Source organism: Megachile rotundata, chromosome 13 (assembly GCF_050947335.1).
Source record: "Megachile rotundata isolate GNS110a chromosome 13, iyMegRotu1, whole genome shotgun sequence".
Lineage (NCBI taxonomy): Eukaryota > Metazoa > Arthropoda > Insecta > Hymenoptera > Megachilidae > Megachile > Megachile rotundata.
In genome coordinates, this window is record NC_134995.1 from 11,659,498 (window position 1) to 11,672,800 (window position 13,303).

General features: G+C 41.5%; 1 protein-coding gene across 4 annotated transcripts in view; it reads left to right on the forward strand.

Annotated features, from left to right (window-relative positions):
* Window positions 1–13,303, forward strand: part of Efa6 (Exchange factor for Arf 6) — a 62,090-nt gene that overhangs the window by 41,157 nt on the left and 7,630 nt on the right. For 2 of the 4 annotated variants that reach the window (XM_076538609.1, XM_076538610.1), the window contains exons 3-12: window positions 952–1,005; window positions 7,136–7,508; window positions 8,938–10,120; window positions 10,986–11,218; window positions 11,451–11,644; window positions 11,705–11,897; window positions 11,973–12,142; window positions 12,216–12,432; window positions 12,595–12,739; window positions 13,052–13,195. In XM_076538609.1, the coding sequence (XP_076394724.1) occupies window positions 952–1,005; window positions 7,136–7,508; window positions 8,938–10,120; window positions 10,986–11,218; window positions 11,451–11,644; window positions 11,705–11,897; window positions 11,973–12,142; window positions 12,216–12,432; window positions 12,595–12,739; window positions 13,052–13,195 (2,906 nt within the window). The other 2 variants (XM_076538611.1, XM_076538608.1) reach the window with 2 other exon arrangements.

Genomic DNA, 13,303 nt, shown 5'->3' on the forward strand with positions numbered 1-13,303 from the left:
GCACTCTTACTAATCATTTTGTGTTTTGCCAATTTTATTTTGTTTTGTAGATTGTTAAGATTGTTTGAAAAAATTGTTTGATATAGGTCCTAGTTCATATGGAGTTTTTGTTAGTTATTGAGTAAGTGGTTCAGTGGCTGAGGGCGTAGCGTGAAGGACTGATGATCCGTAGATTGCCGGATCGAATCCCATTTTCGGCAAATTCCGTTTTTTCTTCAATTTATAATTATATTACTCTCGCTATCGTCTCCATATTTCTCTCAAGTATTAAAACCTACAATTCCCCCAATTTCTGACTGACCGAATTTTCCAAATTCTCTAATTTCTGAGTGAACCGAATCTCCAAATTCTCCAATTTCTGAGTATAACCGAATCTCCAAATTTCCCAAATTCTGACTGACCGAATCTCCTAATTCCCCAATTTCTGACTGACCGAATCTCCTAATTCCCCAATTTCTGACTGACCGAATTTCCAAATTCCCCAATTTCTAACTGACCGAATCTCCAAATTTCCCAATTTCTGACTATAACCGAATCTCCAAATTTCCCCAATTTGTAACCAACCGAATCTCCAAATCCCCCAATTTCTAACCTAACTAAATCTTCCAAATCCCCCAATTTCTAACCTAACTAAATCTCCAAATTCCCTAATTTCTAACTAACCAAAAATCTCCAACCCCCAAGTTCCCCAAATTCCCGAATTTCGAAACTTTGAACCCGCAAACTCCCATCTTCCCACCCGGAAAACACATATTTTAATTCAGCGACAAAGCGCATTTCGACAGAAAGAGCGTTAAAACGTTTCTAAATTCCCGTTGCAAACGCGATCCGTATAATTCCTATTCCAGTCGCTTTTCCAGCCGCTTTCGAGCCCCGACACTCTACTACTTCTCACTTTTACCCGCTTTCTTCGTCTTCTTCTTATTTCTATTCGGTCGTTTTGTGTTTCAGTGTTGAAATGTCTGCGGCTCTCGTCGGACCCCGTCACCCTGAAGCTACGAAGGGGTAAGTCAAGTGCGCCTGCAAATTCTTTTATTCGCCTAAAGACCGTCGAGTCGCCGAGAATCTATCCCGACTTCATTCTTCCTTTCTACATTACTGGTTCAAAATGTCCACCTCACTGTTTTTATCTTCATATTTACTTATAGGGTTTAATCGCGTTACGCATTGCACTCGATCAAAGGTTATGCCACTTTTTATGATCATTTTTATTCGAATGCGGATATCAGACTTTAAATTTCATATTAACGCCATGAACTGCGTTTTATGATAGTTATGTCAGCACTTTCAAGCTGCGGAGTCTGACATTTTGTGCAGTAGTCTTAATAAATCTGAACAAGTTTGATATTTTTATACATTTACTTAATTATTAATTTATGTTATCAGTGTACTAGCTGATCAGAATTATCTAAATGTCCTCAAGTATATTTTTATACGTTTACTATCACTTAACTATTAATTTATGTTAGCAGTGAAGTATACTAGCTGATCAGAATTACCTAAATGTCCACAAGTATATTTTTATAGATTTGCTATCACTTAACTATTAATTCATGTTAGCAGTGAAGTATACTAGCTGATCAGAATTACCTAAACACCCATAAGTATAAGTACCATGTACCCATAAAAACGTTGCAAGTATACTCGCAAATATACTAATTATAAATAATAAGCTAATACACTACATTTTCGAGTAATTCTTCAAATTTTCCAAGGAGTATAATTACCAATAGCGGACAAGGTTCTCGCTGATTTATGATCGGATTTCGCCATCCGCGCTAATAATCGCGACGCTCGTTTCTGCTTAAACGAGCCGGACTAACGAGTCTTGTGTTCGCTCTTTGCGAAATCCGATTGCATTCGAACGGTGAAAGTACACGACAGGGAAAGAAAATTGAGAGAAACGTCGACACGACGAATGTACCTTGCCACGAGTTTCGCATTCCACCGATAAGCAGTTCCTATAATCAACACTTCGCGTGGGCGGTGCATTTCTTCGCCCGGTCTTTTCGTCCAATTTAACGCCTCACTTTTTCCAGTTTTATTCTCCTTCCCTCGTTAATACGATCAAGGAAAGTGCTGGACCACGAAATCGAGAACTTTTGCATGACATACTTTTGACAATTTTTTTATTATTTTTGAGTGTTTTGGCAGTTTTAAATATTCAACATTTTGGCGCTCTTTTTTGGATAGTGATATATATTTCATTTGACAATTTTTTTATTGCCATGTTTGAGTGTTTTGGCATTTTTAAATATTCAAGATTTTGGCGCCCTTTTTTGGATAGTGAAATATATTTCATTTGACAAATTTTTTATTGTTATGTTTGAGTGTTTTGTCTTCTTTAAATATTCAAGATTTTGGCGCTCTTTTTTGGATAGTGATATATATTTCATTTTACAATTTTTTTATTGCTATGTTTGAGTGTTTTGTCATTTTTAAATATTCAAGATTTTGGCGCTCTTTTTTGGATAGTGAAATATATTTCATTTGACAAATTTTTTATTGTTATGTTTGAGTGTTTTGTCTTCTTTAAATATTCAAGATTTTGGCGCTCTTTTTTGGATAGTGATATATATTTCATTTTACAATTTTTTTATTGCTATGTTTGAGTATTTTGGCATTTTTAAATATTCAAGATTTTGGCGCTCTTTTTTGGTTAGTAACATACATTTAATTTGACAATTTTTTTATTGCTATGTTTGAGTGTTTTGTCATTTTTAAATATTCAAGATTTTGGCGCCTTTTTTGGATACTTACATACATTTAATTTAACAAATTTTTTTTCTTATCATGTTTAAATATTTTGTCTTTTTTAACAGTGAACCTCTCAAAGAGGTCAAATGACCATTTTACAATCCCTTTATTTCAAGTTACATTTATTATAACAATTTCTTTAAAATCTTCATTAATTTTCATGCAGATAAACCAATATATGTCTTTTCATTTTTCCATTTCTTTAACTTCAAATTTAATTTTCAAGTAAGGATTGATAGATCAATCGTTTCCAAAAAAAATCCATATTCACAGTACATTAAACATCAAATTTTCGTGAATGTAAAATTAAACAAAGAAACTTCCCAATTAATTTCGTAGTTATAAAGAAAGTCTGACAATAGCGTGACCCTTTTTCACGAAGAATTTAAAAATTCCACAGGCAGTAAGACGCATGAATATTGAACGGTGAAAACGGTGTTTACCGTTCCGCGTAAACATGCATTTTGTCACGAGCCAATTGAACTAGTCGGTAAATATGCAAACGTCCGGTATCAGAGGACAACTGGGCATGTTGCGTGAGCGGAATCATTGTGTAAACTTACCTGAGGGACCAGATACAAGGCTGCTTTACAGGACCCTCGTGTCTAGCCGATTTACACCGGATTATCGTTATCACTGCACGCGCACCTTGAATTCATTCGATGCCTACGCCATCCTCCACTGTCGCCGCTAATGAACTTCGTGTTCTACATTCTGATCGACCGATTAAACCTCCTTCTGCCATTTCGATCGAACTGTCAAAATCCTGCTGGAGATAACCTGAATTATAACCTACTGCGAGAACTATATCTCAAGTTTACTAGAGATATACTTTGCACTAAAGATATGAGGCTTAGTTTGCACTATGTGCCTCGTTCTTTTTCAATTTTATTAATTATTCAGATAAATACACGGTACGTCTATTCACTGTAATATTTTGCTTATTTCAACGTTGGGTTAGTTACAAAAATTGTAGAATTCAAGTAACTGAATAATATAGAGTGTTTCATAATTAGTGTACCAGGGGAGGTATACTAGTTGTGGGACACCCTGTACAAATTTAAAATTTTTCCTTTTTTGTATTTCAATCTCAAACTTTGTTTTTCTTTTTTAAATTTATATTTTGAACTTTCCCTTTCATATTCCAATTTTGAACTTTATCTTCCTTTTTTAAATTTAAATATTAAACTTTGTCTTCTTCTTTCATATTCAAATCTTGAACTTCGTCTTTCTTTTTTATATTTGAATCTTAAACTTTGTCTTCCTTTTTTGTATTTCAATTTTGAACGTGGCCTTTGTTTTTTTATATATTAATTTTGAACTTTGTCTTTTTTTTTCGTACTTCAATTTTGAACTTTGTCTTTGTTTTTTTATATATGAATCCTGAACTTTGTCTTTCCCTTTCATATTCCAATTTTGAATTTTATCTTTCTTTTTTAAATTTCAATCTTAAACTTTGTCTTCCTTCTTCGTATTTCAATTTTGAACTTTGTCTTTGCTTTTTTATATATGAATCTTGAACTTTGTCTTTCCCTTTCATATTCCAATTTTGAATTTTATCTTTCTTTTTTAAATTTCAATCTTAAACTTTGTCTTCCTTCTTCGTATTTCAATTTTGAACTTTGTCTTTGCTTTTTTATATATGAATCTTAAACTTTGTCTTCATCTTTCATATTCCAATTTTGAATTTTATCTTTCTTTTTTAAATTTGCATCTTAAATTTTGTCTTTTTTTTTCATATTTCAATTTTGAACTTCGTCATTCTTTTTTATATATTTGTTACGAACAGTTGCAACAGATTCATTCCAAAAAAATTTGTCCAATTACCCTTTTTTAAACTCGTGAATCTCACCAGCAGGAACAATTGAACGAGTCATAAGCTTTGTTACCCGACAAAATACGGATTTATCAGGATGGGTGATGTTTAACCGGCATAACACCGGGAGGGTGTAGTTAACATATTATTGATTGTCGGTTTGCTAATCGGCTTTCCTCAGCGTTCAATGACCGAACGTTGGCTAATTGGCTTTTCTCGCTTGTGTACGAAAGGGATTCCCAGTGAAAGCACCGTCGATTTTGAAGGCCTCGTTTAAACGCGATCGATTAGTCCAACGATCGAAATAAATAAAAACAGCTTTATGGATTCATCTTATCTGTAATTACGAACCATAGAAAATTGCGGCGGAGTAATTGCTGAAAATTATAGTCATCGAAAGTAATCACTTAATAACTTGTTCTCCATCGTCCAAGAATAAAATCAACTAATTTCAATTTATGTAATACTCTTATCGAGACAAATTACCTATCGCTTATTATAAGATAAAGTTATCCGATTGTTCACAAAAATTAATTCAAAAATCTTGATCGGAGTATTAATCTTATCAAACTGATTTAATACTTTATTAAATCGTGTTCCGAATTTTTCACATCAACGTTACTAATCGCATTACCGGTTAATTGGTTCGCGTTATCGGTAATCGTCCAGTCAGCTTCAGCACCGTATTATAGTTATCAATTAATGTCATCTGACTAATCGCGGCTCTAATGATAATTAAATCTCGCGTCGGAATCTCGCGTTACCGCTGGAATCTTAATTCGACGATTTTCATCGCGTTTTTGCCGATCGTTCAATTTTACAACGGTTCAATTAATCACGGACTGGTCGTGCAACTATCCGGCAAAGACGATTCGCTGTCGTCCATAGAAAAAAGGTTGAAACGAATCGTACATTGTGTTGTTAAATTACCTCATCACGTTCAGTCATTAATCAACACCGTGACACGATGCAATTAGCTTACCTTTTAGAACCTATAGACCTCATTAATTCACTTTGAACACGTGAAATTCTGTACTGAATTTATCGGCGACTTATCGAACGAAAAAATTCGGGTTTTACTGTAATTAACGCTGGAAATACCAAAGTGGTCAAATGGACGTTTCACAAGTTATAACGAATTTTTATCGAGTGTATATTTATTTTTCCTCGGTTTCAACGATTACGAAAATCTACAGGTTGTCTCACAATTAGTGTGGGTAACGCATGCGCAGACTAAATAAGTCAACGCGTGGTAATTCGATACGTGGTAATTCGACGCGTGGGTATTCGACGCGTAGTAATGCAATGCGCGGTAATTCGACGCGTGGTAATTCGACGCATGGTAATTCCACGCGTGGTAATTCGACGCATGGTAATTCCACGCGTGGTAATTCAACGCGTGGTAACTCGACGCGTAGTAATTCCACGCGTGGTAATTCAATGCGTGGTAATTCGACGCATGGAAATTCCACGCGTGGTAATTCAACGCGTGGTAACTCGACGCGTGGTAATTCGATGCGTGGTAATTCAACGCGTGGTAATTCGATGCGTGGTAATTCGATGCGTGGTAATTCAACGCGTGGTAACTTGACGCATGGTAATTCAATGCGTGGTAATTCAACGCGTGGTAACTCGACGCGTGGTAATTGGATGCGTGGTAATTCCACGCGTAGTAATTCAACGCGTGGTAACTCGACGCATGGTAATTCCACGCGTGGTAATTCAACGCATGGCAACTCGACGCGTAGTAATTCCACGCGTGGTAATTCAATGCGTGGTAACTCGACGCATGGTAATTCGAATGCGTGATAATTCGACGCGTTGTAATTCCACTCTTACTAATTCACCAATCCCATCGCGCGCAATCCTCGCACTCTGTTCGATCCATCTTTTCCTCAACAATTCAAAAACGAAGCTTCAACCTCCATTTTTGCAAAGGGAAATCTTATCCAGAATCACGTCATCTCCTCCCCATTTCAGAAGCTTACACTAGTTATGAGACACCCTGTATAACACATGTTGATCGGTGACTGAACTCTCGATCTAATCATAGAACTCTCCGCGTATATGGTCGCTCTTGAACCTGATAATAATAATAGAATTATTACGCGATCGCAACGGATTGAAAATGCAATCCTGGCTCGGAACCGCCTTGTTCCAGCTGATCGCGGTTCACGCGTTAATAGGGAAAAGAGGAAGCGTCGAGGGCGTGTAATTAAGCGTACGAACGATCAAACGATGCACCGCGGATAACAAACGATTTTCTGTTAGACTGACTCATTGATTGATCGCGGTCTGCGGGTACGTTGCTTGTAAGTTTTACCGGAAATATGAACTTTTTTTCAATATTTTATGAAGTTCATTATTTTAAACATTCTTCCTAAATTTTAAAATGCTTAACTCAAATCTTCAAATTTCTAAATGAAGCTAACTTTGAGGCTCAGATAACTTTATCTTCGATCTTTTATCTTTCCCCGCAAACTTTCACGATTTAATCTACCGTATCCCAGAGGAACAAAGCACAAACAGAAAAATCCAGATAAGATAATCTCGTTTCCGTAGATCCTGCAATAAAAGCGCACGTGCGTCGTTTACTGTCACCTGGCCAGCCAGCGTGCGACGAGACGGACTCGTCGAAGATCAGTCACGAGGCGACCACGATCGCGAATAACCCAAAATCGACCGTGCCGTCGGGGAACGGCGAGGACACGGAGCCCAGGAAGCCAGGAACACCGGAACTTCCGAGCGGATCACCTCAGGAACCGACCGGTGCGACGCAATACGCGACAAGAAGCAATGGCTCGTATAGCGACGCGTCTGGCTCCTCCGAGCTAGAGGCGCTACTTCCGCCCGTGGATAGCTTCAAGGAGGAAGAACGGGCCCAATGGGAACCCCTGTCCGGTGATAAATTCAACAGGCAGAAGAATACGCCTAGGTAGGTCATTCATAGGTAATTCGACGCGTGGTAATTCCACGCGTAGTAATTTCACGCGTGGTAATTCAGTGCGTGGTAATTCAATGCGTAGTAATTCCACGCGTGGTAATTCGACGCATGGTAATTCCACGCGTGGTAGTTCAAAGCGTGGTAATTCCACGCGTAGTAATTCCACGCGTGGTAATTCCACGCGTGGTAATTCCACGCGTGGTAGTTCAAAGCGTGGTAATTCGACGCGTGGTAATTCCACGCGTGGTGACTCAACGCATGGTAATTCCACGCATGGTAATTCCACGCGTGGTAATTCCACGCGTGGTAGTTCAAAGCGTGGTAATTCGACGCGTGGTAATTCCACGCGTGGTAATTCAACGCGTGGTAATTCCACGCGTGGTAATTCGACGCGTGGTAATTCCACGCGTGGTAACTCAACGCGTAGTAATTCCACGCGTGGTAATTCCACGCGTGGTAATTCCACGCGTGGTAATTCGACGCATGGTAATTCCACGCGTGGTAATTCCACGCGTGGTAATTCGACGCATGGTAATTCCACGCGTGGTAATTCGACGCGTGGTAATTCCACGCGTGGTAATTCGACGCGTGGTAATTCCACGCGTGGTAACTCAACGCGTAGTAATTCCACGCGTGGTAATTCAATGCGTGGTAATTCCACGCGTGGTAATTCAGCGCGTGGTAACTCGACGCGTAGTAATTCCACGCGTGGTAATTCAATGCGTGGTAATTGCACGCGTGGTAATTCAGCGCGTGGTAACTCGACGCGTAATAATTCCATGCGTGGTAATTCAATGCGTGGTAATTCGATGCGTGGTAATTCGACGCGTGGTAATTCGATGCGTGGTAATTCGACGCGTGGTAATTCAACGCGTGGTAATTCAATGCATGGACGAAATATCTTCCGAACTCTAAGTATCCTCTATTAAATAGGATTAAGACATTTGCACCCTTGAACTATCGCTTCTAAATATCAGGCTGAACCATTCAGATGTACTAGTTAGATATTACTCTTACATTTTTAGTACAATTTATGTGTATTTTATCTTCTTCATGTACGTTAATGTTTTTAACACTCGTGATTCTTAAAACGAGGTCATCTAAGTACATAGTAAATAGGGATAAAGAATGTTTTACTTGAATTTTAAGCAAGTTTTAATTTATAGAGATAATATGTATGCGAAGATGCAAAAAGTTATACCGAGTCGACATTAATTGGGGAAGCGTTAAACGGTCATGTGCGTACGAAATCAGCGTTAATTGAAGTAGCGTCATGCGAGGTATATTACCAAGCGTATTACGTAAAATGCAGACCCAGTTAAACGTATACAGTTATCGCGTGCATGGAGGAAGAAGTATTCTTAAAAGTTTGTTAAAGTAACAAGTTATTAATCGCAAAAAATTGATGGCAAAAATGCAGGTTCGAAGCGTACATGATGACCGGCGACCTAATGCTGAACCTGTCGCGCACTCAACAGAGCACCGGGCTGTTGCCGAAGCACCAGAAGAAGGTGGACTCGCTGAGGTACAACAATCATCACACCCACCATCACCATAATCACCACAATCACCACCATCATAACTCGGTACCTACCAGTCCTAACGAGATGCTGGGCCATCACCGTGCATACAAGTGTAGCGGCTCGAACTCGGCCAGCACGTCACCGGTCGGGATCAGCAAACGCGACGGCGGCCAGTGTCCAGGCCAGGCCGATAATAGCAAACAGAACGCGTCGAGTTTCGGTTACTCGAGCGGCTTCGTGCGTACCTCGCGCTCCGAGGACCACTTGCAATTCCAAAAGGACCCGTCGATGAGCGCGGTGGACATTGACATTGACGACGACGTCACGTCCAGCCTGAACACCCTGTTGGACACGCGGCCGGACAGCGGCCAGGGTTTGTTCAGCGACAGGATCGTCTGGACGTACAACGCGCCCGTTAGCTCGCCGTCCGCCTCGGAGCGCACTTCCTGTTGCCAGAACGGCAGCTCCTCCCAGTCCTCCTCCAGTAGCTCCTCCACGGAGGGCACTAGTCCCCAGAGATCCTTATCGCCAGCCTCCCCTACCTCGGTCTCGTCCTCCGTCATGTCCTCCAATTCTGGATCCCGTAGGTTCCCACCGCCGGTACCCACGGGCACCACCGCGTCAGCCCTGGGACCCTCCGGCGACGGGACCGCATCCTCGGCCTCCGGCCTTCATCCCACCAACGGTGACCTCAGCCAGTCCGAGGCCATCAGCAACATGTCCAGTCCCGACTACAACGACGAGGAGACTATGGACATACTCAGTGCACGCGATATCATGATGGTCAGTGATCCGAGTGACAGTGACTCGACGATACTGGCCAGTGAACCGCCTCAGAGGAGGCTCAAGACGAACCCGCCTACCTCTGCCTCTTACTCCTCCGATACCTCCGAGCATAGGATAGTGATACAGGTCAAGGGGCCCGACAAGGATACCTCTTCCACAAGGAACACCAGCCCCAGACAGAACAGACGACGAGGCAATCCGGAACTGGTGTCCGCTTCCACGGGACAGAACGTCGTTCAGCGACCCGCCAATGCTCCCGCGGGCAATGTCACCTCCGAGTTCGTTGGTTACCAGGTACAACCGCATTCAGAGAATACAGACACTAATGTATCCACGACAGTGCGTGGTAATTCGACGTATGGTAATTCCACGCGTGGTAATTCGACGCGTGGTAATTCGACGCGTAGTAATTCCACCCGTGGTAATTCCACGCGTGGTAACTCGATGCGTAATAATTCCACGCGTGGTAATTCGACGTATGGTAATTCCACGCGTGGGAATTCAAAGCGTGGTAATTCGACGCGTGGTAATTCGACGCGTGGTAATTCAATGCGTGGTAATTCCACGCGTGGTAACTCGATGCGTAATAATTCCACGCGTGGTAATTCGACGTATGGTAATTCCACGCGTGGAAATTCAAAGCGTGGTAATTCGACACGTGGTAATTCGACGCGTGGTAATTCGACGCGTGGTAACTCAACGCGTGGTAATTCCACGCGTGGTAATTCAATGCGTGGTAATTCCACGCGTGGTAATTCAACGCGTAGTAATTCCACGCGTGGTAATTCAAAGCGTGGTAATTCCACGCGTGGTAACTCAACGCGTAGTAATTCCACGCGTGGTAATTCAAAGCGTGGTAATTCAACGCGTGGTAACTCAACGCGTAGTAATTCCACGCGTGGTAATTCAATGCGTGGTAATTCCACGCGTGGTAATTCAATGCGTGGTAATCCCACGCGTGGTAATTCAATGCGTGGTAATTCAACGCGTGGTAACTCAGCGTGTAACAATTCCACGCGTGGTAATTCAACATATGGTAATTCCACGCGTGGTAATTCGACATATGGTAATTCCACGCGTGGTAATTCAAAGCATGACACTGTCGAGGATACGTTCCCGTTTCGTTCGCTCCTTTCTTCATTCGGTTTTTATGCTTCAGGAGTTAAAAGAATGCGAGGACGAAAGGGAAGCTTCAAGCGCGGGACTCTACGAGGAGAAACATGGAGCATCGCCGCCCCAGTCGGCCGACGACGAAAGCGACATCGAGAGTCTCCATAGTTTTCATTATAGCCCGAAGGCAGTCGATCTACCGTCCGCCGTTCGGTTGGCTAAGAGGTTGTACTCTTTGGACGGCTTCAAGAAGTCCGACGTCTCTAGGCACCTTGGTAAAAAGTACGTGATCGGTCCGTTATGGAAATACGAGGATACTCCCACGATGCGAATGGATAACTCTCCACTCGCCATCTTCGGTCAACCTGGTTAACCATCTACATATTGTATTCGAAGATACAAGGGTATCAACCTTAGACAAAAACGCGAGTTACGCCACTGGGGATGATCCTCGTAAGAAACTACAAGACGATCGGCGTCGAGATATAACCCTGATCGTTTTATCGTATTTCAGCAACGACTTTAGTACAGCTGTAGCCGAAGAATACTTGAAACATTTCAACTTCGAGCATGACACGCTGGACGTGGCACTCAGAAAGTTCCTTGCCCAATTCTCTTTAACGGGAGAGACCCAGGAGAGAGAAAGGGTTCTTCAACACTTCTCCAAAAGATTTCTCGATTGTAACCCTGGTGCATTCAATTCTCCAGGTAAAACATTACTCAAATTATTGTATTAAATCGCTGTTACACGAACCATTCGTCTTTCAGATGCTGTTCATACGTTAACCTGTGCTATAGTGCTGCTCAATACGGACCTTCACGGTCCACATACCCATAGGAAGATGTCGTGTAACGCTTTTATAGAAAACCTGTCGGAAATGAACGAGGGCGATAATTTCCCTAGGGAGGTGCTCAAACAACTTTACAACTCCATTAAATCGTTCCCCTTGAAGTGGGCCTTGTAAGTTTCTTCGCATCAGGACTATTTTAAAAGATAAATAAATATTGTAAAATAAACGAAATTATTTTTGTTCAGCGACGAAGGAAGCGATGGAACTACGAATCAGCCGATTCCACAGGGTGACGGTCCAGCGATATCTGCGACCGGAAATCCGTTTCTCGATGTGCCAAACGTTACGGGTGCTACAGAGTTTAAAAAGGGTTATGTTATGCGGAAATGCTGCTTCGACTCCAACGGCAAAAAAAGTACTAACTTCTATTACACTTTGTTGTGTACGATAGTTTTAAATACGAGAAATAAAACGTGTGTGTTTATTAGCTCCGTTCGGGAAACGAGGCTGGAAGATGTATTATTGTACATTGCGGGAACTTGTATTATATTTGCACAAAGACGAGCATGGCTTCCGTAACGATAGTTTACACAATGCGATACGAATTCATCACGCGTTGGCCACCAAGGCATCCGACTACACCAAGAAGCAACACGTCTTCAGGTTACAAACAGCCGATCAGGCGGAGTATCTCTTCCAAACGAGGTGAATATTGTTTTCGTGGAATTCATGGTAAGAAGGAAGGGATGTAGTGTGGTTCATAAAATCTGGTGTCGAAGGACTCTAGTATCTATTGTAGAAACTGAGACCACGCTATATCAATTCCTGTAAGTAGTCCGTGTAAAGTAAAATTAAAATGATTTTCAGCGATTCCAAAGAATTACAGTCATGGATCGACACGATCAACTTCGTATGCGCCAGTTTCTCTTGCCAGCCATTAGCAGGCGCCGTTGGTTCTCAACGGAAATTTCAACGACCCTTACTTCCATGCAGCCACACGAAACTATCTCCTGTGAGTACGGTTTCGGTGATTAGAACAGATTGAAAAGTGGTTTCTCCTCGTTCGTTGAACAGAATGTCTATGTTCATTGTTCTTTTTATTTACAAGCCTTCCTCAACTACTGTCGAAGCGAACTTCACTGCTTAATTCTCGTATCTTCAACACGGAATACACTCGTCACATTGACAAAAGAGATCATTCCTTTCGGACACAAGATTAGAAGTAGTATACGCATGCGCGTAGGGTACACCGCTTGACAAAAAACGATGTTAGAATCAGCAAGGTTGTTTCGTGGTATTTTTCAATTTCTCGTTCTGCTGTCAGAGAGAACAATTGCGGGACCACGAAGAGAGGGTGAGCAAATTAGAGGCTGAACTGGAAGAGCACAGGCGACATCCACCTGAAAGAGGAGCCAAAGCTCTCACTGTACAGAACTACAAGGAAAAAGATGCTTATTTGCATCACGAGGTACACGAATTGCAACACTTTCTAAAACCAATATGTAACTGAAACCCTGTTTTGCATTTATAATTCTTGATAATTTTACCGAAACGATTACCCAACACCCAGCAAGAC